The sequence below is a fragment of the Mustela erminea genome, chromosome 12, assembly GCF_009829155.1.
Source record: "Mustela erminea isolate mMusErm1 chromosome 12, mMusErm1.Pri, whole genome shotgun sequence".
NCBI lineage: Eukaryota > Metazoa > Chordata > Mammalia > Carnivora > Mustelidae > Mustela > Mustela erminea.
Genome location: NC_045625.1, coordinates 4,652,763 through 4,680,548, shown reverse-complemented (window position 1 = coordinate 4,680,548; position 27,786 = coordinate 4,652,763). Strand labels below are relative to the sequence as shown.

The 27,786-nt window shown below is 56.8% G+C and overlaps 2 protein-coding genes across 26 annotated transcripts in view; one reads left to right on the top strand and one right to left on the bottom strand.

The window, feature by feature from the left end:
• Positions 1-972: 972 nt before the first annotated feature.
• Positions 973-26,192, top strand: PRRT1B (proline rich transmembrane protein 1B). Of its 4 annotated transcripts, none has more exons than XR_004277499.1 (6): positions 973-1,132; positions 5,995-6,461; positions 7,246-7,392; positions 24,104-24,596; positions 25,452-25,495; positions 26,105-26,153. XR_004277499.1 is itself a non-coding variant. In XM_032307946.1 (5 exons), exons 1-4 carry the CDS (start codon positions 1,123-1,125, stop codon positions 25,461-25,463), a joined length of 636 nt encoding a protein of 211 aa, XP_032163837.1. In that variant the 5' UTR covers positions 974-1,122; the 3' UTR covers positions 25,464-25,495; positions 26,105-26,192. The 4 variants fall into 4 exon arrangements, 2 of the variants coding, with proteins under 2 accessions (XP_032163837.1, XP_032163835.1); XR_004277498.1 differs by lacking the exon at positions 26,105-26,153 and having other exon boundaries at positions 24,104-24,189; positions 24,475-24,596; positions 25,452-25,497; XM_032307946.1 differs by lacking the exon at positions 24,104-24,596 and having other exon boundaries at positions 974-1,132; positions 26,105-26,192.
• The window catches only part of RAPGEF1 (Rap guanine nucleotide exchange factor 1), a 134,754-nt gene continuing 132,381 nt past the window's right edge, over positions 25,414-27,786 (bottom strand). For all 22 annotated transcript variants that reach the window (XM_032307913.1, XM_032307915.1, XM_032307923.1 and 19 more), the window contains one exon: positions 25,414-27,548. In XM_032307913.1, coding sequence (XP_032163804.1) covers positions 27,398-27,548 — 151 coding nt within the window. In that variant the 3' untranslated portion in view covers positions 25,414-27,397. The remainder of the gene's footprint in view (positions 27,549-27,786) is intronic.

The following is a 27,786-nucleotide window of genomic DNA, read 5'->3' as shown; positions in this document are numbered from 1 at the left end:
GTCGGGGGGCGTTTCCTAGGCTGAGTATTTTCATGCAGGAAGCCCTGGTATTTCTTTCCTTCTTTTCTTTCAAGGTTTTTATTTGTTTGACAGAGAGGGAGACACACCCAGCAAGGGAGGGACCACAAGCAGGGGGAGTGGGAGAGGGACAAGCAGGCTTCGGGTGCGGGGCTCGATCCCAGGACGCTGGGATCATGACCTGAGGTGAAGGCAGATGCTTCTGGACTGCGCCCCCCAGGCGCCCCAACCCTGGTATGCCTGTATGTTTTCTGTCGGGCTGGTCGTCCTCCCAGGAGAGGATTCTTCTGTCCCCGCCAGGACGGTGCGAGCCCGCGGGAACCACAGCAATTGTGCAGAACTCGGGCCAAGCAACTCCCTCTTTCGGGGGCAGCGTTTTGTCCCTGACCGCGTTTAGAATCACTGCGGGCGCTGATGAAAAGCAGAGCAACCTGGCGCCCCTCTCAGTGTCTTGAATCCCCTCCAACGCTGCCCCTCGTCGCCGCACCCACGCGGCTTCTCTCCCGTCCACATCGGGGTGCGGGACTCCAGCCCTGCCCGCCGGGGCCGCGGCCCACCACGGCTCACCACCCCCGGGGCGGTGCTCGCCTCCGGGCCTCCCAGGCGCTTCCCCTCGGGTCCCCGGGGACCCCCCTTCCGCTCTGGGGAGCTCGGCTCGGAATGTAAGAAGACGAGTGGCCGCTCGGTGCGCGCCTCTGGCCTTCCCGGGTGTTTGCGCGCGGACCCGCTCCGAGCCGCCCCGCCCGCCCAGCTTCAGGGCGCAGACGCGCGCTCGCGTCCTTCCCAAACTCCGGTTTCACGCGAAACTCTTCATTTCTGGGCCCTCCTGCTGCGGGAGGGGGCGAGGCCGGTCCGGCAGCCGCGACTCCCCCTCCCCGGGCTTCCGGCCCTCGGGGCGGGGGCGGGGCGCCCGCGAGGACCCCGGCCCCTCCCCGCCCCCGCTCGGCGCGCGCGGGGCCACCTGCCGGCGCAGCCGCGGGCCCTCCCGGCGTCAATCATTAACCGGCCGCGCAGCCGCCGCGGGGAAACCCGAGCCCGCGGCGCCAGGCGAGCCCGGCCCGACGGCGGCGGGAGGCGGGGCGCGGGCAGCGGGCGGCGTGCGCCATGGACGCAGGTGAGGGCTCCTGGGGGGGTCCCGGCGCCCGGCCGTTTCTCCCGCGGGGGCCCCAACCTGGCCCTGGGACCCCTCCTCCGGAAGCCGGGACGCCGAGAAGATGCTGGGGAAAGTTCGGGCAACTTAGGCGGTGCCTCCCTCCGGCTCCCGGGGCGCCCCTGCGGGAGGGGTGGGGGAGGGCCGGCAACAGGTGCCCCGCGCCGGGCCGTTTGGGGGGCATGTCTCCCTCTCCTGTCCCACGCCCCGTCCTTCCCCTGGGGACTTTGCCCGCCCCTCCGGCCACGCTGAAGTTCTTAGAGTTAGGGCAGGGGGACCCGGCCGGGGAGGGAGGCGCTGCGGGACGGAACGGGGTGCGGAGACGGAGCAGAGAGATGGGCAGCAGGGGTGGGGCCGAGAGAGCCTCGTTCCGGGAGCTCCGACGGCCCCCCAGACCGCCCCCTGCGCGGGCCCGGGCCCTGCCCTCGGGAGCCCCAGGCTGGCGGAGCGGGGCGCGGTGGGGGGGAGCTGAGGGCGGCGGGCCCGGAGCTCCGGGTGGGGGGTGCGCCCCGCGCCGCCCGCCTCCCGCCCCGCTCTCGGCTGGAATGTCCGCGGAGGAGGCTCGGGTGTCGAGAACCCGAGGCCGCCAGCAAATTTATTTACTCAGCGGCCGTATCTCCGCGCCATCGGGCCAGGTATTTGCCCCGGCGGGGCCCCGGGAAGCTGCGGTTTTTGTTACGATAACTGGGGCGCTGCCGGGCGGGCCTCTGCGGGGGCCTGACCTCCCGAGAGCACCTGCACCTGGCGGGCCCCGGGGGCGGCCGGCCGCCTCGCTTCGCGCACCTGTGAAACGGGACAGGTGCACCTGACCGTGACCTGAGATGCCTAGAACAGAGCTGGCCAGAGCTTCACGGGTCTTGCTTTGGAGTGATTGTTACTCTTCTCATGGCACAGAGGCAGCTGAGGGGTGGGGGCCGTGTCAGGGGCCTCCGGTGGCGCAGCCAGGCCCCTCGCGTTTGCTGGAGCCCGTCCGCGGTCATACGGGTGGACTGTCGCGGGGCGCAGGGCCCGGCATCTCATAGATGTTCCGTCACGGTCGCTGCTGTTCTGGCATCGCTGTTAGTGTCTTACCTGCAAAGCTCCATCTGCTCAGCGGCGACCCCCCCCACCCCCGCGCCCGAACCTGCTGAAAGCGTGGTCTTTTCATAGGGTTGGTGTGCAGAGTTGTGTTTCTGAGCCCCCAGCACCAGACAGCAGTTAGTGCCCATCACCAGCGTGCAGGATTGAGTGGCTGGCTGGCTGGGCGCCTCGGTGGGTTACCTACGCAGAAGGCGGTTTGGGGGCTCCCTGTGGCAGGGTGGTGGCTCTGGGCTGAGAGGAAGCCTCCCGTGTAGACAGCAGATGGGACTTAACTCCGTTCCTGTGTGTTATGTCTGTTGTTGTGGACTTGGTTGTTCAAGAGCCCCAGCCCTTGGTGGTGGGGGTGGGGGGCAGTGAGGTTGGGGCCCTGGAATTCTCAAGAGCATCTAAGGAGGCTGCTTGCCCACATCCCTCCCTTCTGCTCAGGCCACTGTCCCCTCTCCCTCTGTCCCCCCGCTTCCTTCCAGCTCTCCTGTGCTCCTTACGGCCCCTTCCCATGCCCAGGTTCCGGCTGCCAGAGGAAACCTCCTCTCTCTGTTATCCGTTGGCTTCCGCCGTGTAATAAAGCAGCCCCAAATGAGCAACGTCACACAAGAGGCATGTCATGTTTCTCAAGCTGCTGCAAATATTTGTTCTTTTGTTTTTTAAATTATCATGAGCATTTACATTTATTTTTTAAGATTTTATTTTTTGAGAGAGAGAACGTGCACAAGCAGAGGAGAGAGGCAGAGGGAGAAACAGGCTCCCCACTGAGCAGAGAGTCCTGTGTAGGGCTTGCTCCCAGGACCCCGGGATCATGACCTGAGCTGACCACAGCAGCATAATCGACTGACCCACCCAGGTGCCCCTGCTACAAATATTTTTGAACAAGTCTGTATGTGGTCCTATATTTTATTTCTCTTGGGTAAATACCTGTGAGTTGAGTAGTTGGACCCTATGGTCAGCATATGCTGAACTTTTAGAGAAACTGCTCATTGTTGCCCAAGGTGGTTGCACAGTCTTCCTTTCCCAAGAGGGTTGGCGGGTCACCACTGCCACATCTTAAACGAGTCTGTAGAATGGCCTTAACTGGGCTCAATCACAGATCCTGTCTGGGTGGTCTCAGCACTGGGGCTGTGGGTTGTGACCTGGGGGAAGCCTGCGGGGCCGGGGGTTGGGGAAGCGAGTGGGGACCCACGTTCCCAGGACAGGAGGGGGGTGAGGAGCCTCCGAATGCGGGGGCCCAGCTACGGGGTTATCTGTGCTCACATCCCCTCCATGGCCTCCCCCAACCCAAGAATTTCCTCACTCTTCCCACTGCGGGGCCCTTTCTGGCTTCCTCCGGTCGGGACGTGACGGGGTTTCTGGAGCGGCTTCAGTCCCCTGTCCTGCCCCATCATGTCGCTCGGGGTGGCCCCCGGGGCTGGAGGGAAATGAGAGAAAGTCTGTGGGAACCCACACCTTTGACGGTCGCTCTTCTGTTTCAGCTCCACCGTCTGTCCACTTTGGGTCACTTTCAGTGTTTTCAGGTAGTTTCCTTTTGTATTTTATTTATTTGTCAGAGAGAGAGAGAGAGAGAGAGAAAGTGAGCATGAGCTGGGGGAGGGGCAGAGGGAGAGCCAGGCTCCCCACCGAGCAGGGAGCCCCATGCGGGGCTCGATCCCAGGACCCCGGGATCCCGACCCGAACTGAGGGAAGCCGCTTCACCGGCCGAGCCCCCCGGGTGCCCCGTCTTCACCCCTGTTACCTGCACAGTTCGGGGGCACCGAGCACGTCCACACTGCCGTGTGGCCACTGCCACTATCCGTCCGTTCTCCAAAAGCGCCGGTCTTCCCCGCCTGAAATCCGCCTCCATCACACGCTGCCTCGCCCTTGCTCTCCGGCCCTTGGTAACCGGCGGTGGGGAGAGGTTTTTGAAGCCTCTGCTTGGAAGTTGTTTTTAAGAATATTTTATCGATTTACTTGAGAGAGAGCGAGTGTGAGTTTGAGCGAGTGGGGGAGGAGCACAGGAGAGGGACAAGTGGGCTCCGGGCTGAGTGTGGAACCCGACGCGGGGCTCGATCCCACGACACTGAGGTCATGACCTGAGCCAAAATCCGGAGTCGGACACTTCACCGTCCGGACCCCCCAGGCGCCCCTGGAAGGTGTTTATCAGTGTTCTGTTGGCCAAAGCGTGTCACATGCCCCGTCCACATTCAAGGGACACAGGGCTAGGGAGTGGCCACAGGTGACAGTGTGGAGCATAAACCATCCCCCTCCCCGCCCCCGCAGGTCTGGGAGTGACACCCTGGCTGCTGGGAGTGGGAGGCTGCGGCGTTCGCTGGGGTTCAGCACTCCTTGCTCTTGGGGACCCCTTCTGTTGAGGATCCCTGGCCTCGGACTCTGCCAACCAGTTCCAGTGGGGGACGGTGTTGGCGGGGGGGTCTGGGAGGGGAGAAGGAGGCCAGGGATGGGAGGGGCTGGCTCAGCAAGGCTCCTCCCTCCTCTCCCGCTGCTGCCGCTACAGCTGTTTACTTCTCTCTCTGCCTCTTACAACCTGTCCGAGCATTTGGGTAGTAAACGTCCAAAGCCAGGCCCTGGGCCGCCCACCCTGCCGCGAGGCCTTGCACGCCCACCCACGTCTCGCTTGCAGGGCCTTCCTGATACTCAGAGGTACTCAGCTGGTCAGGGTGCCCTTCAGGACTTGTAGAACCTGCTTGGGTATCTCCGGAGAGACACCCTGGGCAAGAAGAGTCTGTTACTTTACCAGCACAAATGGGTTTATTCAGGAAGAGCAGACACTTGCGATTCGGGACGGGTAAGCTGCGGCAAAGTCACAGGCAAGTCCAGCAAAGAAAGGAGAGGAGCATGGCTTTATGCAGAGGGCGAGCGGCTCCTCACTGGCTGAGCTGCTGGGCTGGCGGATTTCTCGTCGGAGAAGCAGCGTCCGTCCTTCCCTGTTGGGTCTGTCGTCATGACTCCCTCCTGTGGCCGGGGCCTCTGCTGGGGTGTCTAAGAGATGGTTCTTCCTGGAATTGACGCTGAGGGGCCAGTTCTCCCATCTGGCCTCCTGTCTCCGTGTCAGTGAGCTTTCCCTGTATGGGTTTCCCCAGGAATGAGAGCATGGATGCTGCAGGCCAGGGTCAGGGCTGGAGGGCAGCTGGGCGCCTGGGGGCCTCTGAGCTCTCACCCACCGACCCGCTGCTGGTGGGCTTTTCCCCACCTGCTGCTCTGCTCTCTGCCCCTTCTCCACCCCCATTCCTGCTCCTGTTTCCTCTGTGCCTCAGCGGGCATTTGGCCTGTAGTGACCTCCTGGCTCTTTGAGGTCAGCCCATTGGCCAGGGTCTGCTACCCCGGCGGCCCCCATCTTCCCTGGCTCTCAAGTCAGGAATCGCTTTGGCTCAGCTCTTCTCAGAGCAGATCTCAGGGGCTGCCCTGGACGGATCCTTGCCTGGTCCAGTCGGCCAGCAACAGGGCCGCGGGCGCAGGACGAGTGCCCAGCAGCAGCCAGCAGGGGCAAGGCCTGTGTTCCAGCCCAGCCTGGTGACGCGCCGGCCGAGTGACGCCAGCAAGCCCCCTGCCCTCTTGTCCCACACTTGTGCTTTGGGTAGATTGTTCCAGCGCCCGCCGCGGGGAGAGGCCCGAGTGCGGGATGCGGGTGGGTGGGGATGGGCAGCGCCAATGGAACTTTCTCCCTGGAGGGGCCGTGATTTGCAGCAGGGAGGCAGGAGGAGTCCCACCTGGCTGGGTGGCACTTGGGGCTCACAGCACCTGGGGTTTCTTTCCAGGAGCCGATGCAGAAGGGGGCGGTGGCCCCGCAGCCTCCGAGGACCCCCGGAGCCCCGCGCTCCCGCAGCTCCCGTGTCGCCCGCGGCTCCTGGATGAGGACGGAGGGCCCAGCAAGGAGGTGGCCATGGATGGGGGCAGCACCCCGGCTGCAGAGGAACCTCCGGCCGATGCCCAGGCCGAGGCCGAGGCCGTGGCTGCGTCCCCCGCCCAGGCTGAGGCTGCGGGCGAGGCCCAGCAGGGGCCCAAGGTGGCAGCCGGCGGGGTGCCCAACATCGGCTTCGTGGGCGAGCCCCCACCCTACGCGCCACCGGACCCCAAGGCCGTGCACCTGCTGTACCCGCCCTTCCCACAGGGGCCGGTCCTCTTCCAGCCCGGGCCCTCGCCCCAGGCCCTGTACCCACCGCCGCCGGCCGCGCCCCTGTACCCCGCGCCCGCTGCGCCGCCGCTTTTCACACCCTTCCCGGTGGTGAGTGGGCCCGGCCCCCCGCCTCCCTCCCCACCCTGGGACCCCCGCGCCAGGCCCACTTATTTCCCGTGCAGTCCCCTTGTACACACGCACTTACCTCCCAGGAAGCCCCCCTTGCTGCCCCCCACTCACCGCAGCCTCCTTTTCCAGGGGAGAGCTTGGGAGATGGAGAGACGGAGTCACTGTCAGCGACCCCTGCAGATGAGGGACTTGCATAGGACTCCACAGCTTGAGGGGGTGGGCAAGCCTGGAAGGCTTCCCAGAGGTGGGGGCGTTTGAGCTGAGTTCTGAGGGCTGAAGAGGAGCTTTCAGGCAGCGGGGAGGAGGAGGAGGGGCTCTCTGGGCACAGGCCTGGGGGATGGCCAGGCCCCCCCTGTTCTGGGGATGATGGGGCTCAGTTCAGCTTCGTGAGGAGACAGGGTAGGAGGGTGGGGTCTCCAGTGCAGGCCCCAGGGCCTTTGAGTGGCAGGTGACTTGATTAGGCTTTTAGAAACACTGAGGGCCCCCAGGGTGCCTGTTGGGGAGAGCTTAGAGGACCTGTGGTAGGAACCCAGTCAGGGCCGGGAGAGACGGAGACGGGCCCCTGGCCGCGCAGTCCGCAGAGCGCAGAAGCGAGGGGACCCCTGGGGGCTGGTGACAGGCGCGGTTGTGGCCTGAGAAGGCAGAGGGGGGCCCTCGCCTGGCCCCTTGGTGACCTGCAGCCTCACCTGTGGGGGTGGGGTGGTGGGCGGTGTCCCCGGATGACTGTCCCCTCATCGCGGGGTCGTGGCTTCCGTCCCCGCAGTACAACGGCCCCGTGGCCGGCATGTCAGCCCCCGCCACTGCCGCCGAGCACAGGCCGCGGCCCAAGGACCACATGATGGAGTCGGTGCTGGTGACGCTCTTCTGCTGCCTGCTCACGGGGCTCATCGCCGTCGTGTACTCGCACGAGGTAGGCGGGGGTGGGCAGGTGGGCCCCGGGCGGGGGACCTGGGGGTCCTCGGCCCTCCTGTCTCCGCGCCACACCCCTGGAGAGCCGCTCTAGAAAATGCGGCTAAACCAGTTTGTAACGAAGGCGTGAATGACGTGGCCTCGGTGGGGGCCTGTGTTTCACGGGCTGGAGGCTGCCGTTGGTCCGTCCGCCCGGTTCTGCCCGCCGCCCCCTTCCCGTCTCCTCGTCCGCCCCCTGCCCAGCTGCCCTGGTCTCTGCTCTCCCTCCGTCACCCACTCACCCCTCCGTTATCTGTGAACTCAGTCGCTGTCCCTGTCTGTCCACCACCATCTGTCCATCCGTCTGTCCGTCCATCTGTCCATCCCCTGAATAGCTTCCTTCCGTCCGCCTGTCCATCCCCTGCATAGCTTCCTTCCTTCGTCCTGACGTTCCTGACCGGGTACGGGGTTGGTCCCTGGGGACCCGGTGATGAGGATGTTCTGGGAAACCGAGTAGGCGAGGCCCCGGGGCTTCTGCGTGGGGCAGAGCTGGCCCGCGCGCCGGTCAGGCTCCCCCCGTCCTAGAGCTGGGGGGTGGGGGAGGGCGGCTCTGGGGACTGCTCGGAGGGGACTCGGGAGGCCACCACCCAGCCACCCGTGAGCTCTGGCTCCCCCACTAGCCGCATGGCCCCGGCTGAGCCTTTGCTTCCGCCGCTGCAGAGTGGGGGCGACAGTGCCCCAGGCTGGGGTCGGTGTGACGGTGGCCCAGCCTGTGGCTTGGGGGCCAGGCCCGTGGCAGGGGCCCAGGGGCGGGTGGCCATGGCCTCGTGGCTGCGGCCACGTCCCGCGCAGTGGCGCGGGCAGGTCGCAGGCGTGTCAGGGCGCTGGTACCGCGGGCCGGGCGTGGGGAGCGCGGGGCTCCGTGTCCACACCCGTCTCCGTCTCATTGTAGACCCGCGCGGCCCTGAGCAGGGGGGACCTGGCGCAGGCGGAGGAGGCGTCCCGCAAGGCCCGCTCGCTCGTGCTCTTCAGCCTGCTCTTCGGGGTGTTCGTGTCCGCCGGCTGGGTCATCTACGTGCTGGTGGCGCTCTACCTGCCCTGAGGGCCGCGGCGACGCACAGGGACACCCAAGCCGCACGGACTCTGTCTGTGGACTCTGAGCCCTGCCGGTGGCCACCTGTCGCCTACAGAGGGGCCCCGGGGGCAGGAACAGCTGGGGTGTGGCGCCCTCGGCACAGCCACGGCGGGGCCTCACCCCTCCCGGTGGCCCCCCGGCCGCGTCCTAACTGACCTGCTGCGGGGCCCGGGCCCGTCGGAGCCCCCGGCCTCCGTGCTTCCTCCCGAGGTCTTTTGGGGGCCGCACTGGCTGGGCCCCCAGGGCCCTTGCCTCCCCCTCCCACCCGGGAGACCACCGGAGGGACCAGAGCTCTCCTTGTCCTCCGAGCCGACCCCGGCCCCAGCCACCTGCAGTCCGGCCTGGTGACCGAAGGCAGAGCCGCTGGTGTATCTTCTTCCCCGTGGGGAGCCGAGCGGCGTCCGCTCTCCTCGGTAGCTCCCGGCGGATGGTTCTGAGCCCCTGTCCCGACCCAGGAGCCCGGCGCTCTCATGCCGACTCTGGTGCAGGAACCAGGGCCCCCGTGTCTGGTCAATAAACAAGAAGCCAGCCCCGGACCGAGCTTCGCCTGCTGCTTCTGGGCTCCCGTGCTGGGCGAGCGGCGGCGTCTGTGCCCCGCGGGGCTCTGGGGCTGTCCTGGCTGTGGTCATTGAGACACTGTCTGGGGAAGGCAGCTCTGGCCGGGTCTGTTGGTTGCTCCTGTTGCGTGGCCCCTCTGCGATGTGACCCGTTTCTCATGGGGCTGCTTTACCAGAAACTTCTTTCTCCCCTCCGTCCCGCCTCCTGCTTACTCTCGCCGTCTGCAGTCTTCCGGTCGGCCCTACTCCCACTCCTCCGGGCCCTGACTTTATCGCCCACCCATGGAGGCTCCCCTGGGGGTCCCCTGTGTGGCGAGGGCCACCCTGGCCGGGGAGCACTCAGGTCGCCCCAGAGGCTGCTGGTGGCCTGTAGCGGTGCACGTGCGTGTCTCTGCTTCGTGCCTGGTACCCCCCGGTCAGCCGTGGTCCTGAGAATGGCCTTCCGCGCTAGCAAGACTCAGAACCGTCTGCAGAGGAAGGGGGCTTGGGGAGTGGGGCGCGGAGGCCTCCTGCAGCTTCCCGGCCCTTGACCTTCCCACTTGTCCAGGCCCCGGCCCCAGACTTGCCTTCAGAGAAGCTCTTCCCTCCCTTCCCCCGTTCCTTTCCTTTCTTCTCTTCTCCTCCCCCCTCCCTTCCTTCTTTCTTTTGTTTTATGATTTTTATTTATTTATTTGGCACAGAGCACAAGCAGGCAGAGTAGCAGGCAGAGGGAGAAGCAGGCACCCCGCCAAGCCAGGAGCCCGAGGCGGGGCTCGATCCCAGGACCCCCAGATCACGACCTGAGCCAAAGGCAGGTGCTAACCCACGGAGCCACCCAGGCCCTGGAGTTTCCGGTTTCTTGAGAAAATTGGGATTTCCCCATCTGTAAAATGGGGTGGCAGCGGTGCAAGCTGATCCTGGAGTGGTGGGCAGACTCGTGGGGACCCCACGGGTGTCCCGCACAGAGCCTGGACCAGCTGCGTACGGACGGTGGGGACTTCTGTAGGGTCTCCCACAGCCAGAGGTTTTGAGAGAGCAGGGAGCAGGCCCTCACCATGGGCTGAAGCACAGCCCGGAGCTTCCCAACCAGGGAGGAAAAGCCATTCATGGCGTTTTCCTGGGAAGGTGTCCAGATCCTCAAAGGGGCCTGTGACTCGAGATAAAAACCTATCTGCATAGCGAGGAGGAAGTCCCCCACCGAACCCCACTGAGCCACACAGGAAAGACTGATCGAGTGAGATCAACCGTGCCCCGACCCTGCGCGCTCACAGCCTGCAGCCGCCCCGGGAGCTGCCGTAATCAGGACCGCTCGGGGCGCCTGGGGGCTCAGCTTGTTAATCCTCTGCCTTTGGCTCAGGTCCTGGTCCTGGGGTCGAGCCCCAAGTCAGGCTCCCTGCCCAGTGGGGAGCCTGCTTCTCCTCTCCCTCTGCACCTCCCGCCCTCTCCCACCTGTGCTCTCTCTCTCAAATAAATAAAATCTTAAAAAAAAATCAGGACGGCATGGCTTTGCCACAGAGATGGGTCAGTGAAAAATAATAGAAAGCCCAGAAAACATTCCGAGTGTGTATATCTGTGTGTTAATATCTGATCAAAATGACATTTTTTAAGTATTGGGAGAGTCAAGGAAGGCTCATACTACAGAGTCGGTTATCTGGTTGGAAAAAAATAATTCTTTATAATTACATGCAAAAACAACTCCGAGGTGGGTTAAAGAGCTAAGTGTAAAACAGCCCTCCGCTGGCGACAGAGGATGGCCGGGGAGGTCAGCAGCTCGGGGCGCTGGGCGAGAGGGGAGGCTGCTTACACCTGGAAAGCCACGGGGAGGACTGCGTGTCCGGCGAGCGCGGATGTGGACCGCGAGGTGGCTTCTGCCGTCAGCCTGGGGCAGACCGGACGGGATGCGCCGGGAGCTGGCGAGGGACTCAACTCGGACTCTCTCACTGCCGGTGTGCGCCGTCCCGGTGTTTGTGGCCTCCCTGCAGAATGCACGCACCACGCGCTCACATGCGTGTATGCGCAAAGAACAGTCTAGAAGGGTACCTTCTCAGCGGCTGACAGCAGCTGCCCTGGGAGGGGGCGGGCGAGGAGGGCTTGCGCGGTCCGTTGCTGCGCTTTCGAACAGGGGGGCTGGTGCGTTGTGTCCCTGAAAGGAACAGGAAAGGCATGCGCCTTTGACCGGGCAGCTCCAGTTTTAGGGTTTGCAGCGGGGAGGGAGGAGTCTGTTTCCCGAAGCTTCCAGTCCGGCCTGGGAGACTTCTATCAGACCGTGTAGTCACCAGAGCACCCCGAGGGAGGGCGCTGGGCAAGTCCTAAATGTCGGGTGGAACCGAGGCGGAGCGGGTTCGGCTTGTGACAGCAGAGAGGTCGCGGCCGCCTGGCGTCAAGGGGTTCGCCCTGGGCGTGCTGAGGAGAGGCTTTCCTGCGGTCGGGGGTGTGGTGTGTGTGTGTGTGTGTCCGCTGAAACGTGCAAGGAGATGCTGCTGGCCGCACCCCAGCGGGCTGTCCTGCAGCCCCCCAGCAGCGGAGGGGTCGGCGGCTGTCCTCCGTCCTGAAGCCCGCGACCGTCTAAGTCGCGGCGCGGGTGGTAGTGAGCCCAGGCCGCGGCACCTGCAGCTGCGGACGGACGGAAGCGGCTCCTGATGTGTTCTCCGTGCGGTCGCCTGACGCAAGCGAGTTCTCGGTTGCGAGGTGCACAAATGTCTTTTCCTTCGTGGATGAGCTTCTTGTGGCTTAGGAAAAATTCCCCTATTCCGAGGTCATGAAGCTATTCTCTTCTATGGTCTTCTAGCTCTGGGTTCACTGGTGGCGGATTTGCACATCTGGACCTGTCAGCTCCCCGGAGTACACCCCAGAGGGCCGTGTCCGTCTAGTCTTGTTCCGTGTCACACTCCGTGACTGCGGTGGACGGCTAAGTCTTGAAGTTGGGAACATCAAGCCCTCCCACCATCTTTACGGGTCTTGGCCATTTAAAATCATTTGTATTGTGCGCCTGGGGGGCTCCGTCGTTAAGCCTCTGCCTTCGGCTCAGGTCATCCTAGAGTCCTGGGACCCAGCCCCGCATCAGGCTCTCTGCACAGCGGTAATCCTGCTTCCCCCTCCCTGACTCCCCCTGCTTGTGTTCCTTCTCTCCCTGTCTCTCTCTCTCTCTCTCTCTCTCTGGCAAATAAATAAATAAATAAATCTTTAAAACCATTTGTCCCTGAGATCATGACCCAAGCCAAAGGCAGAGGCCTAACCTACTGAGCCACCCAGGTGCCCGTAAAACCATTTGTATTTTTTTTTTTTAAAGATTTTATTTATTTAACAGAGAGAGAAATCACAAGCAGGCAGAGAGGCAGGCAGAGAGAGAGAGAGAGGAGGAAGCAGGCTCCCTACAGAGCAGAGAGCCCGACGCGGGGCTCGATCCCAGGACCCTGGGATCATGACCTGAGCCGAAGGCTGAGGCTTTAACCTACTGAGCCACCCAGGCGCCCCACCATTTGTATTTTTAATGAACTTTAGAATTAACTTGTCAATTTTCACCAAAATCAAGATTGGGATTTTGACTAAGATTGTTTTAAATCTGTGGATTAATTTGGGAACAGTTGGTATCTTTACAGTGCTAACTTTTCCAACAAAAACGGTAAATCTCCTTATCTGTTTAGGTGGTTTTTTTTTTTTCTTTAAGATATTATTTATTTGACAGAGATAGACCACGAGTAGAGGAAGCAGCAGGCAGAGGGAGAAGCAGGCTCCCCACTGAGCCAGACGAGGGGCTTGATACTAGGACCCTGGGATCATGACCCGAGCCAAAGGCAGATGCCTAATGACTGAGCCACCCAGGTGCCCCTGTTTAGGTGTTTAAAACATTTTCCCCTTGATCTTATAGTTTTCTGTGTAGAAATATTGTGTATATTTTAGTGTCCCTGAATATTTGCTTTGATGCTACTATGAATATCAGTTTAATATTTTTGTTATTTGCTAGTATACAGAAATACAATTGATTCTTGATTGTTGACTTTGTATCCAGCAAGCGTTCTAAATTCACTTATTCTGATAATTTATCTGTAGGTTCTACTGAATTTTCTGTTCATACAGTATTATCTGTATAATGAGTTGTCTCCCTTCCCAAGACTTACCCCTTTGTGCGTGTGTGTGTTTGCCCTCCTGCACTGGTCTGGACCTCTAGGACAATCCTGGGAAAAGGTCCCGACAATGGCAGTCTTACCTTTCTTTTTTTAAGATTATTAATTAATTAATTAATTAATTTATTTATTTATTTATTTGACGGACAGCAAGAGAGGGAACACAAGGTTGGGGAGTGGGAGAGGGAGAAGCAGGCTTCCTGCTGAGCAGGGAGCCCAACGCGGGGCCCGATTCCCAGGACCCTGGGATCAGGACCTGAGCTGAAGGTGGAGGCTTAATTGACTGAGCCACCCAGGCGTCCCGTTACTTTACCTTTCTCCTTGTCTCAAAGGCAGGCTTTCAACATTCTGCCTTTTAAAAATAATAAGTTTTTTCAGATTAAGGAAGTATCCTTCTATTCCTAGTTTCCTCAGAGTTAAAAAAAAATGTGCATGGACATTGCATTTTACTAAATTACTTTCATGTATCCTCTGAGAAACTTCTGATTTATTCTGTTAATGTTATGAACTGATATTGATTTTCAGATGTTAGAGCAGCTTCTCACTTCTAGAATAAGCCCATCTCGATACGATGTATTATCCTTTCTGCGTGTCACCAGATTCAGTCTGTGTTTTGTGTAGGAGTTTTGCGTTTGTGTCCATGAGTGAGACAGACTGTGATTTCATTCCTGCTATGGTTTTGGTATCAAGAGTTTTGCTGGCCTTGGGGTGCCCGGGGGGCTCAGTGGGTTAAAGCCTCTGCGTTTGGCTCAGGTCATGATCCCAGGGTCCTGGGATCGAGCCCCGCGTCGGGCTCTCTGCTCAGCAGGGAGCCTGCTTCCTCCTCTCTCTCTCTCTGCCTGCTTCTCTGCCTACTTGTGATTTCTCTCTGTCAAACAAAATCTTTAAAAAAAAATTTTTTTTTAATTTAAAGAGTTTTGCTGGCCTCGTTACGAGAGTTCAGACATGCTTCTCACTTTCTTCTTGTTTCGGGAAGTGTCGTGTAAGATCGCAGTCCTTCCTCACGCGTCCCGGGAGAGGAGCGCTGAAACCGCCCACTGGGATCTCATCTGTCTGTTCGCTCTCACGGTTCTGTTGGCTTTTGCTTTCGATATTTTGAGACTGTGTAATGAGTTGCATGTAGGTTTAGGGTTGAAGATACCTCATGTATTGTCGAGTATATCTTTATAACTCTAGTAAGACCTTTTGCCGTAAAGGCTACTTCTGGTATTAATACCAGCTATGCTAACTTTTGGGGGGGCTGTATTTGTGGGGTGTATCTTTCCAATTTTTACTTTCAACGTTTCTGTACCATTACATTTTATTTATTCCACAGAGAGAGAGACACAGCAAGAGAGGGAAAACAAGCAGGGGGAGTGGGAGAGGGGGAAGCAGGTTCCCCGCTGAGCAGGGAGCCCGATGCGGTGCTCGACCCCAGGACCCTGGGATCATGACCTGAGCTGAAGGCAGATGCTTAATGACTGAGCCCTCCAGGTGCCCCTACCATTACATTTTAGATAAATACATCATGTTAACAGCATACATGTTAAAAAAAAACAAAAAAACAAAAAACGTCTGATAGTCTGTCTTTCAATTGGAGAATTCAGTCCATTTAGTTTTTGGTTTTTGTTTTTTTAAATATGTTTTTAAAGTCTACTCTCTACCCAGCGTAGGGCTCGAACTCACCACCCCAAGAGCAAGAGTCACACGCTGCACTGACAGAGCCAGCCAGGTGCCCCTGTTTAATGTGTTTTGTTTGTTTACTTATTTAAAGATTGTATTTATTTATTTTAGAGAGAGTGGGTGTGTGCAGGTAGGAGGAGCAGCGAGGGAAAAAGACTGAAGCGGACTCCGCCATGAGTGGGGAGCCCAGCTCGGGGCTCGATCCCATGGCTGTGAGGGCATGACCTGAGCGAAACCAAGAGTGGGACCCGTAACCGACTGCACCACCCAGGAGCAACAAAAAACGTGTTTGGTGCATCTGGACGGCTCAGGTTGAGCTGTCCAAGTCTTGGTCGGATGCGCAGTGGGGACCCTGCTTGAAGATGCTCTCCCTCTGCGTCCCCCCCACGTGCACGCACATGCCGTCTCTTTCTCAAATAAGTAAATCCTATTCTTTTGAAAGATTTATTCATTTGACACAGAGAGAGAGATCACAAGCAGGCAGAGAGGCAGGCAGAGGGAGGGGGAAGCAGCCTCCCCCCGAGCAGAGAGCCCGATGCGGGGCTTGATCCCAGGACCCTGAGATCATGACCTGAGCAGAAGGCAGAGGCTTTAACCCACTGAGCCACCCAGGTGCCCCTCAAATAAGTAAATCTTAAAAAAATGTGTTTGGGGGCACCTGGGTGGCTCAGTCAGTTAAGAGTCTGACTCTCGATCTCAGCTCAGGTCTTTTTTTTTTTTTTTTTTAAAGATTTTATTTATTTGACAGAGAGCACGAGCACAGGCATGGGGAGTGGCAGGCAGAGGCAGAGGGAGGAGCAGACTCCCTGCCAAGCCTGTTGTGGGGCTTGATCCCAGGACCCTGGGATGGTGATGAGAGCCAAAGGCAGATGGTTAACCAGCTGAGCCACCCAGGTGCCCCATTCAGCTCCGAGCTTAATGTCAGGGTCGTGAGTTCAAGCCCTGTGTTGGGCTCCTTGCTGGGTGTGGAGCCTACTTCAAACAAAACGTGTTGGGATTGAATCCCACCACCACGTCTTTGCTTTCTCCTGGTTCTACCTGTGTCACAGCTCGTTCTCTCTCCTTTCCTGCCTCCTTCCAGATCAGCTGGTGTTACTCCATTTCTTCCTGTTAGCTTGGAAATCAGACCTCCTTTTGCAGCTCTGGTGGTGCCCTAGAGAGTACATATTGCCTTCTCTTCTCAACGCCAAGTGTTCTTAGCACTTGTGTCTTCTTCCTAGACCATTCGAGAGCTAATTCTAGAACACCTCCATGCGTCTCCTTCCTGAGCCCCCAGCATCGTTAGGAGTGTTGAGTCTCTGTACTTTAAACCTCTAAGATGAGACAGTGTTGTTGTCTTACACACCTAATGCTCGTTTAGGTCGGTCTGCACATTGGCTGCTTTTTGTTTATTCCTTCCTGTACGTCCAACCTTCTGTTTGGCATTATTTTCCTTCTGCCTGAAAACATGGTTTTGGTTTTTCTTGGTGTTGGTCTGAGGACGCATCCTGTTTTTGTCCGATGATGTCTTGCTTTTTACCTTCATTCTTGAAAGATACCTGGAGTGGGTGTAGGATGTCGGCTGGTTGCTTGCTTTCAGCACTTGGAGATCTCATTCCGACGACTTCTGTCCCTTGCTTTTGCTGAGTCAATCATTGTACCTTTGAAGCTAACGCACCCTGTTCTTGCTTCTCTGTCTGCTTTAAAATGTTCTGCCTTTGGTTTTCAGAAGTTTAACTGTGCTGTGCTTAGATACTGTTTCTTTTTAATTATCCTGCTTGGGATAAGGCTTCTTGAATCTAGGGTTTGATTTTACTACCCAAGGACCAGTCAGGAGACAGAAACGATGGAATAATTTGAACAGAGAAAGGTTAACAGAAAGGACTGTGAACTAGGACAGGAGAGAACTAGGAAGGTCGAAGGAGAATGAGGAGAGGGACCCCGGGGCTGAGGGTGAATTCCTGCGGAAGCCGATGGTAGGAGGGCCCAGTCCCCAGGGCCGGGATCCAGAAGTCCCCGGAGAAGATGTGGTTAAACAGAAACTCACGGTGTTGCCCAGACCAGAGCGGGGCCGGGGCGGGGTGAGCAGGACTGATCCTCGGCGGTACAGACGGACCAACGCTGGTGGGTGAGCTGGTGCGTGAGCAGTTGGGAAGCTGCTTGCTAGCCGGGTGGCACACGTCCTGACCCAGGAGTCAGATGCTCAACCACTGGGGCCACTTAGGTGTCCCACCCTGGGGCTTCCTCTGTTCATGCTGTGTGTCTCCCTGAGTCCCTGGTTTCCATCGTATGTGAAAAACTGGAACTGACCGGAGGCCAGGGATGCTGCTGCCTCCCCCCGTGAGGCTTCGTCGTCACCTGCTTCTGGCAGGTGCCGGGGACGCCAGGCGTCCGCTTTCAGGGACAGAGAGGATTTGACACGGGCTCAGTCCCTCAGGGCGGTGTACTCGTGGTCTCTCCCTTCGCGCGGAGCGGGCGTTCCAGACTCTTATTTTAAATTCCTGCTATCAGAAGCGCTGCAGAACTACCAGCTTCCTCCAGTGGAACTGGCAGGTGCCTTTACTATGTGGCCCCGAGGGTCAAGCTTACATCTCTGGGTTTCTGTCTCCTGCTGAAGCCAGGACCAATGATTCGTTCGTTGGCTGGCTTTCCGACAAATTCGGGCAGTGACTGAAAATATTCTGTACAGCTTTCCTCGCAGGAGGGCTGGTCTGAATCACCAAGTCTGAATCTACCAGAAGTAGAAATTCTTACACATTTTTAGAATAAACTTGTCAAGGACTATATGACATCTTTTTGGAATTTCTCTGGATGCTTCTGATGTACACATTAACTGGGAAATGAATGACATCTTTGAGAAAGTTAATCTTTCCACCCACAGAAGATGTCCCCCTCTCAGTGTATTTTTAAATAAAATCTTATCATTTTTAATGTACACACTGAGGTTTACCGGACAAACGACATGTTTCAGGTGGACAGGGAAGCGTCCAACATTTGTGTATCCTGTGAAATGATCACCACGATGAGTCTGGTTAACATGTCACCATACGAAGTTAGATGATGACTTTGAAGATCTACTCTGTTAGTGACTTTCAAACACGCCGTACAGTGTGGATTCCATCACATGGTCGGTCCTCTCCCCGTGGCTCAGAGCCAGAGGTTTGGGTGTCTGTCCCTTTTGACCCTTCCCCCCGTTCTTTCTGCCTCCATCCTCTGCCTCTGGGCCCCGGAGCAAGCAGCGAACTCGGCGACGCATGTATCTTCTTGAGTTGGTGCTTTCTTCACCTCCGGATAACTAAGTGTGGGCTGACTCGCTGGCCATGGGGTAGTTCTACTTTCAGTATTTCTGGGAACCTCCACACTGGCTTCCATGGGGCTGACGCCGGTTGACACTCCCGGCTCTGCACCAGGGCTCCTTTTTCTCGACCCTGGCCAACACTTGTTGCTTTTCATCCTAGCCGTCCTAACCAGCGTGAGGGGAGAGCTCATCAGATTTTTTTTTTTTTAAGATTTAAAAATAATTTATTTGACAGAGACAATGAGAGAGGGAACACAAGCAGGGGAAGTAGGAGAGGGAGACGCCGGCTTCCTGCTGAGTGGGGAGCCGAATGTGGGGCTCGATCCCGGGACCCTGGGATCATGACTTGAGCTGAAGGCAGCTGTTTCACCGACTGAGCCACCCAGGTGCCCCTGATTTATTATTTTTTTAAAAAGAATTAAATATTATTTGACAGAGACAGGGCACAAGCAGCAGGCAGGGGCAGAGGGAGAAGCAGGCTCCTGCTGAGCAGGGAGCCCAGTGCGGGGCTCGATCCCAGGACCCTGGCTGGGATCATGACCTGACGAAGGTAGACACCTAACCGACTGAGCCACCCAGGCACCCTCATTACATCGGTTTTTGCCATGAAGCTGTAGAAGTCCTTCGTGTAGTTTGGATATTAGCCCCACATTAGGTATGATTTGCAAATATTTTCTCACATTTAGTACGGTGCCTTTTCATTTTGTTGATGGTTTCTTTTCCTGTAGAAGCTTTTTAGTTTGATGTAGTCCCGCTTGCTTACTTTTACTCTTGTTGCTTTTGCTTTTGGTGTTAAATCCAAAAAATCATTGCCAAGGCTGATGTCAGGGAGTTTTCTGCCTATGTTTTCCTCTAGCAGCTTTATGGTTTCAGGTCTTCAATTCAGGTTTTTACTCTATTTTGAGTTAATTTTTGTGTATAGTGGAAGAAAGGGTCCAGTTCCATTTTTTTTCTTAAGTAGCCTCCACATGCAGTGCGGAGCCCAATGTGGGGCTTGAACTCATGACCCTGAGATTGAAGATCTGACTGGAAAGAGTTGGATGCCTAACTGACTGAGCCACCCAGGAGCCCACATTCAGCTCCATTCCTTTGCATGTGGCTGGTCAGCCTTCCCAGAACTATTAATGACTCTCCTTTCTCCATTGTCTGTTCTTGGCTCTTCTGCTGTAAATTAATCAGCCATATATGCATGGGTTTATTTCTGGGCTCTCTGTTTCACTGATGGGTGTGTGTTTATTTACAGTCTCTTTGAGATATAGTATGAAATCAGGGAGTGTGATGGTTTGTTCTTAAGATTGCTTTTGCTATTCAGGGTCTTTTCTGGTTCCGTACAAATATTAGGATCCCCGTATTTCTGTGGAAAATGCCATTAGGATTTTGATAGCAATAATCTGTGCATTGTTTTGGGTAGAATGGACATTTAAAAAAAAAGATTTTATTTATTTATTTGACAGAGACACAGCGAGAGAGGGACCACAAGCAGGGGGAGTGGGAGAGGGAGAAGCTGGCTTCCCGCTGAGCAGGGAGCCCAATGCAGGGCTTGATCCCAGGACTCTGAGATCATGTCCTGAGCCAAAAGCAGAAGCCTAACCAACTGAGCCACCCAGGTGCCCCTAGAATGGACATTTGAACAGTGTATTTCTTAACCACGAGCATGGAGTAGCTTTCCATTTATTTGTGTCTTCAGTTTATTAATATCTCATTTTCAGAGTATGTGTGTTTCACCTTCTTGGTTAATTTAATCCTAGGTACTTTCTTTTTGATGCAATGTAAATGTGTTATTAATGTCCCTTTTTGATAGGTCATTAGTGACTAGAAATGCAACCGGTTTTTTGTGTGTTGGTTTTGTATCCTGCAACTTCATTGAATTCATTCATTAGCTTCAAGTTTTTTTGGCAGAAAAAAACTTTTAGGGTTTTCTATATATAATATCATGCCATCTGCAAATGAGTTGTACTTCTTCCTTTTCAACGCGGATGCTTTCTGATTCTTTTTGTTGCCTAATTGCTGCGGCGAGGACTTTAGCACTAAGTTGAAAAAACCTGGCGAGAGTGGGTACCCTTGGCTTGTTCCCAAGCTTGGAGGGAAGACTCTCAGCTTTTCACCAGTGAGAATGCTGCCAGGTGCGGACTTGTCTGATTTGGTGGCCTTTCTTATACTGAGGTGTGTTCCCTCTACACCCACTTTGTTGTGTTTTTATCATAAATGGATGTTGACTTCTGTCACTTTTTCTGCATCTGTTGGGATGATTCTACGACTTTCTTCCTTCCTTTTGTTAGTGCAGTAAGCGGGTCACATTGACTCTCGTGTATGTTGACCCGTCCCTGGAATCCATTCCGCTTGGGTCATCGTGTGCGCGACACTTTCAATGTATTGTTGAATTTGGTTTGCTCTCATTTACTGAGGATGTTTGCATTTGTGTCAATCAAGGATGTTGGCCTGTGATTTTCTTTTTTCTTAAGATTGTATTTATTTGACAGAGCGAGCACACACAAGCCAGGGAGTTGCAGGCAGAGGAAGCAGGCCCCCCGCTGAGCAGGGAGCCCGATGTGGGGCTCGATCCCAGGACTCTGGGATCACAGCCTGAGCTGAAGGCAGACACGTAACCAACTGAGCCACCCAGGCGCCCTGGCCTGTGATTTTTCTCTTCTGTGGCATCCTCGTCTGGTTTTGCTATCAGCGGGATGTCTCGTCAACAGAGTGTGGACGTGTTCCCTCTGCTTCTGTTTGTGGAAGTGTTGGAGGAGGTCGGCTGTTCGGTAGAATTCACCAGTGAGGCCACGTGCTTCTGAACTTTGGTTTGTTGTGAGGTTCTTAATTTAAGGACGGACTCCGTCTGCTCCACTCACTGGTCTGTTTGGTTTTGTTGTATTTTCACAATTCTGTCTTGTATGTTTGTAGGACTTTGTTGATCTCTTCCAGGTTGCCCGGTCATTGTTACATAATTGTTCATAGTAGTGTCTTTATGATTCTTTATATTTCTGTGGTATCTGTTGTAACATCAATTTTTAATCTTTTTAAGCAAGCTCTAAGCCCAATGTGGGGCTTGAACTCATGACCCTGAGATCCAAAGTCCCATGTTCTACTGACAGAGCCAGCCAGGTGCTCCTCCTCTCCCCTTTTTAGTTGTAACATCATTTTCATTTCTGAGTAGTCTCTTGGGGAGTCTAGCTACAGATTTGTTAATTTTGTTTCTTTTTAGTCTCTATTTCCCATCTTTGTTATTTCCTTTCTTCTCCTAGCTTTGGGCTTCATTTGTTCTTCCTAGTTGCTGAGGTTGTTCACAAATCAGGTTGTTTATCTTACTTTTCTCCCATCACCTTGCCCCTCAGAACTGCTTTTACAGCACCCTGTATGTTTGGTACGTTGTGTTTCCATTTTCATTTGTTCAAGGTTTTTTTTTTTTTTTTTTTTTAAAGATTATTTATTTATTTGACAGAGGGAGAGAGATCACAAGTAGGCAGAGAGGCAGGCAGAGAGAGAGGGGGAAGCAGGCTCCCTGCTGAGCAGAGAGCCTGATATGGGGCTCGATCCCAGGACCTTGAGACCATGACCTGGGCCGAAGGCAGAGGCTTAACCCACTGAACCACCCAGATGCCCCCCCCCTTTTTTAAAAGATTTTATTTGAGAGAAAATAAGAGACACAGCATGGGGGTGGAGGGTCAGAGGAAGAAGCAGGCTCCCCACTGAGTAGGGAGCCCAGCAAGGGACTTGATCCTGGGGCTCCTCCAGGATCATGACTTGAGCCAAAGGCAGACACTTAACTGACTGAGCCACCCAGTGCCCTGTTCAAAGAATTTTCTTTTCTTTAAGATTTTATTTGAGAGAGAGAGAGAGAGAGAATGAGAGACAGAGAGTGCAAGAGAGGGGGGCAGGTCAGAGGGAGAAGCAGACGCCCTGCTGAGCAGGGAGCCGGATACGGGACTCCATCCTGGCACTCCAGGATCACAACCTGAGCCAAAGGCGGTCGCTCAACCGACTGAGCTGCCCAGCGCCCTGTTCAGGGTATTCTGATGTCCCCTTTGGCCCACTGGTTGCTCACTCTCTACATAACGCTTGTCCAGTTTTCTTTTCTTTCTTTTTTTTTTTTTTAAAGATTTTATTTATTTATTTGACAGAAATCACAAGTAGACGGAAAGGCAGGCAGAGAGCGAGAGAGGGAAGCAGGCTCCCTGCTGAGCAGAGAACCCGATGCGGGGCTCCATCCCAGGACCCTGAGATCATGACCTGAGCCGAAGGCAGCGGCTTAACCCACTGAGCCACCCAGGCGCCCCTCCAGTTTTCTTTTTGTAACTGGTTTTTGGTTTCATATCATTCTGGTTAGGAAAGATGCTTCATGTGATGTCAGACTTCTTAAATTCCTTAAGACTTGTTTTGTGGCCTGACATGTATGTTCCATGGAGGAGTCTCCATGTGTGTTTGGGGATGTGTATTCTGTTGCTTTGGGATGGAATGTTCCATCAAGTCCATCTAGTCTAATCTGTCCTTTAAGGCAGACGGTTCCTAGTTGATTTTCTGTTTGGATGATCTGCCCACTGATGGGAGTGGCGTACTTAAGTCCTCTATTATTCTACTGCTGTCCTTTCCCCGTCTAGGTCTATTACTATTTGCTGTGTATAAAGGTGTTGTGTTGGTTCTTGTGTTGGTCCAAAAGTGTTTACAATTGCTCCATCCTCTTTTTCAGAGGATAATGGTTTCACTTAAGGCTTATGATGCCAGCATAAGTGGGAGCCTTCAAGAATTGGTTTAGTTGTTGGTTGTATATTGGAACATATTCAATTATTTTTCCCTGACTGCACAGCTACGTACCTTTGAGGATTCCTTTGTTATTATTATTTTTTTCGAGAGACAGGGCACAAGTTGAGGTGGGGGGCAGGCAGAGAAAGAGAATCTCAAGCAGGCTCCATGCCCAGTGTGGAGCCCAGGGAAGGACTCAAGTCTCAAGACCCTGGGTTCATGACCTGAGCTGAAATCAAGAGTTGAATGCTTAACTGAGCCAACCAGGTGCCCCTAATTTTTTTTTTTTTTTTTTAAGCCCAACATGGGACTTGAAGTCAAGACTGTGAGATGGAGAGTCACACGCTCTATTGTCCCAGCCAGCCAGCCTGGTAGCTTCCCTTAGTAATCTCGTTTTTCCTTTTTCCTGCTGCGTTGGCTAGAATCTCCAATAGAGCGATGGACAAAGTGACAGCAGGTCCTTAATTTGTTCTGATTTTAACGGGAATGCTCTGAGTATTTTAACATTAAGTATAACATTTGCATGGAGTTTCTGGAAGGGGACTTTGATCAATTAAATTTTTGATTTCTAAGAGTTTTAAATGAAAATTATGGGTGTCGCATTTCTAACAAAGGCCTTTCTGACCGCCGAGGTGATTATATGGTATTCTTCCTTCAGTTTGTTCGTATGGTACACTCAGGAGGAGCTAGGCCATGTTGTGAACGTTTATAAACCCAGCAATCTCAGTGGGTTCGCTCGCACAGGGTCACTTCTTACGTGAAGTCGAGTTGGGGACGGTGGGGGTGGTCCCTGACTGGTTCCCTCCGTTTAGAGCTCTGCCATCTCAGCATCTGGACTTGAAGTGTGTCAGGGTGGGGAAAGAGTGAGCATGAAGGGGACACCCATGCCGAGTTCCCAGGCCCAAGTGACATGTCTGGCCCCTTGGGTCTCATGGACCTCCCTGTGGCGGGTCTGGGAAGCAGCATCTCCCCAGTGCCCAGGAAGCAGAGGTTCACCAGGTGGGGGCACCCGGCTAAGCTGTGGAGCACGAAGGTCTGGGATGGTCGCCAGCTCACTGACCTTCCGTCCTTACATTTAAGGGTAAGCCCCGCATGGTCAGGGGGTATGGACTTCTATATGCTCCTGGCTTGGGGTTGCTAAGATTATTTTAGAAGTTTTGTGCAAGTATTTGCCTGTAATTTTCTCGGACGGTTGTCTGGGTTTGATGTCAAGACTATGTTCTACTCGACGAGTTGGAAGGTGTTCCCCTTTCTGTTCTCAGGCGCGTGTGCTTAAGACTAAAGCAACTTGTTCGGCATGAATTGCTGGTGAGCCTATGTGGACCGGAGGTCTGTGAGCGGAGGTCAGGCACCTCCTCATGTGGCATTTACTATGGCTGTCATGGTTCGCTGGGGTGGGGGGGGGTAATTTAGTTAAGAGGGTGAATGAAGGAAGGGGTCTGCGGAGTGCTTGGGACCCCCACCTCTGTGTGTGCGCGGAGAAGTGATCGCACCGGACCCCGTCGCGGGTATTAACTCACTGCGCCTTCACAGACCTGGGGGGTAAAAGCTGTCACCACCCCAGCCCCAGCTGGGAAGCCTGGGCAGCAGAGCGGGGGCCACTTACCTAGGGTCACACGGCCTCTCACTACAGACCCAGGACCGGAGCCCGTCTTAGCCAAGGGTGAAGTTCCTCCAGGGCGTCCCCAGCAAATGCGGAACAAGAATGACCCATGCCCTGCCTGACTGGGTTCCTAAGTCAGGCGCCCCTAGTGGGTAAGACGAACTGACGAAGGAGGGGTGGTTTCCGGGACTGTGCGGGGTCTGCCTCTCCCGCTGCTGGAGGGAGCTGTGCGGAGCCACTGCACCCCTCCCAGGGCCGGACACGGATCCGAGGTCTGAGCGTGGGGGGTGGGGGTAGGGAGGTGTCACTCCCAGGTCCTGTGCTCCTGAGCTGCTGGGTTAAGCACACAGGTTGCTTGTGCCGTGTGGGGGTGGCGGTGGGACCCAGGTGCTTCTCCAGGCTGAGGGCAGCGGCGTGCCCTGCGGTTCTGGGTGGCAGGTTCAGCACAGATGTCTGCACCCGGCCTGTGACCTCCTGGTCCCCTGCAGGAGAGGGGCCAGCCCAGGCTGCTTCTTGGTACTGGCGGCTAGTAGAGGACTCAGCAGCTGACCGCCTCTCTCTCAGATGCTGGGGGTGACACACAGGCTGGGGTGAAGTCCAGGCGCTCAGCACAGCAGGAGATGTAGCCCCGTCAGAGCACAGAAACCGGAACGTGTGGGGCTGTTTCCAAACCTGTGCATGCTGCCTCGGGGCGGGCGGGACACAGAATGGTACAGAAGGCATGCCTTCACAGCCCCTGCTTTAGGGGCTTTGGAAAGTAGCTCCAGGTACCTCTGTGCCCCCAGAATTCTACCCTAGAAATTCCAGTTTTGACCAGCAGGCTGGGGGGCAGTAGGGGACGCGCACTAATGCACTTACGGGGCGCAAGACGGGGAGGGAAAACTCCAGACGGGCCGGTGGCCTCGGTCCCACCCTCCCCAAAGGGCAGAAGCCCCGCCCATGGGGGGCAGCTCTATGGTCACGCGGACGCAGCTTTCATCCGTGTTTATTCTCCTTTCGTATAAAAGTTACAGGTTTGAAATGTCTGCAGGAAGATACCACCATCAGCCAGGTTAGTGGGGATACATATATATTACAATGTAACAGGGGGAGGCGTGGAGTGGGGGGAGAGGGAGGTGCTTCTGAAAGGCTGGGTTCCTCCTGACCTGGCGTGCGGCCGCCCTTCCCTGGCTCCAGCACCGCCCCGCAGGGAACACTGGGTACTGGTCCCCCAGACCGATCAGAGCCCAGATGAGAGGCTGGCACGGGGTGGGAAGCCTGCCAGCCAGAAATTAAACGCACACGGCCCCTGTGGTCCTCTCGCAGGGACCCCCGTCCCCCACACTGCCTCCCTCTGCCTGGCAGGGCTCCCAGAGGGGAGGGGCCGGAAGGTAAAGCCCCCATCCCCATCCGCGGACGGGCGTGTGAGGTGCAGACCGACCCGGCATGAGTATTTGGGCCGCGGCGGCCGCCCCCCGCACGCAGCAGCCTCTGGCAGCGCTGGGCCAGGCAGGGGCAAGACGGGAAGGGGGAGGGCGCGACCTCAGTGAGGGGACTCCTGCCCCCGCACTGAAGAACAGCGACCACACGCTTTAAATAGGAAAGTGACACGTTCGGCCCGAGGCAGCCAGACCACTGCCCGAGGGGGTGCCGCTGGCATTTCACACGTTCTCCCCTCTAGGTCCAGGACCCCAAAACAAGAGCGGAGAAAGCTGCTCAGAACCCAGGAAAGACTCAAAGTGACACGGTTGTTTAAGAAGTTCGACCCTGGCATTTGCTTGACCAAGTGAAGGCAGGTGAAGCCTTGGAGAAGCCAGCACTCAGTCAGCCAATCAGGACCCGAGGGACGGGGGACAGCGGCCCCTCCGTGTGCGGGGACCGCCCTGCGGACCTGCCTCCGACAGTCCGCCTCACCAGCGAGTGCGGCTTCCAACCAGGAAGACGGGGAGAGCGAGCGGTCCCCGGGGCAGGGGGTAGGAGCCGGGCCAGTCAGCCTCAACAGGCACCTCCAGAGCCACGGCCGCCCCGTCTGCTCAGGGGCGCCCCGTCCTAAACCGGGCAGAGCTTGCTGTGCACCGGGGGGGAGGTCGGAGAGGCACCCCTGGGCCCCACCGGGATGGAGCAAGGTGGGAAGGGAGCCCCCGGGGGCCGGGGGACAGGAGACGGAGTTTAAGGCACACAGCAAGCGACAGAGGAGGGACCTGGGCCTTCCCCGGACAGAACCGCCCCTCCGCTCTCCAACTTCATTCACCCGGGAGGACTTCCGGCCCCGCTCGCTAAACCTCCACCCTCCCTTGCTCCATCTTCTGCCCCAGCTCCCCCAAGTGCCGCGCGGTCGGGGAGGCGAAGGGCCGGGAGGAGGACGGTTCTGAGGGCCGGTACCGTGACGGGAGCCCCAGCCCCGGCGCTGCTGAAAGGCCACCTGGTGAACCTTTCCGGGCCACGTCAAAAGCTCACACCATCTTGCATTAAGCAGGGCAAGGAAAGTACAAGGAGCCTCCCGGGTCTTCTCTGCTTCCTGCCGACCCGACTGACAGTCCCTGGGGTACAGCCCCCACCTCTCAGCGTCCACTCATTCGTCATTGCAGCCGATTCGGGAGCCTCAAATGGAAGGGGGGGTGAAGAGAGTCCCAGTGTGCCTTGGCCTGCCGCTCTCCCGTGCGGCTCCCAGGCCAGGGGGTGGGAGGGGGTGAGGAATACGGAAGTGAAAGCAGAAACCGGAACCAAAACCAAACCACGGGCTCACAAACCAGGAACGAGACCTGCCTGCTGGCTCCACGGTGGGCCTGGCGTCCGCTCCCGTGGAGAAGAGGAGCCGGAAGCTGCTGGGGCTCCTGCCCGGCACAGCAGAGGGCTGGCTGAGCCCTGGGGCCGGGACACGTGCAGCCTGCCGGGGGCCAGGTCCAAGGTCCCTCCCGGTCTGGGCAGCCCTCAGAGCCTCTCTCGAGCGCTCTCCTCGCTCACGGCACCGCTCCTAGGTCTTCTCCTCCCGGTCTGTTTTTCTCCTCGTGATGTTCCTAGGTTTGATTTTCAGAGAGAGTTCCCACAGGGCCTCCTCCGCCAAGTGGTCGCTGAAGTCATTGAAGAAGTTTATGATGTCATCATTTCTTCGGATATCATAGTGCCTGTGGGGGGCCTCCAGTCAGGACCGGCGTGGGGCCAGCAGGCCAGCATGGCCTCCCGGAGGGGCCGTGCGCATGGTCCCGGCACCCGAGCACCCCACAGGCGGAGGGAGGGCTGGTGGCAGGAGCCCGCTTGCCCTTCTGCACGCTGCCCTGGGGACCCCCCCATTCCTCGGGCCCCCGTGCTGCAGTCTCCCTGGGTGCGGCGGGCCACCACCTCGGTGCAGACCCTGGTGTTCCT

Bases quoted from the DNA above. Each gene is read 5' to 3' on its own strand.
- PRRT1B (XM_032307944.1), top strand. The intron at 6,462-7,245 runs GTGAGTGGGCCC...CCGTCCCCGCAG, and splicing joins TTTTCACACCCTTCCCGGTG to TACAACGGCCCCGTGGCCGG. The intron at 7,393-8,322 runs GTAGGCGGGGGT...GTCTCATTGTAG, and splicing joins CCGTCGTGTACTCGCACGAG to ACCCGCGCGGCCCTGAGCAG.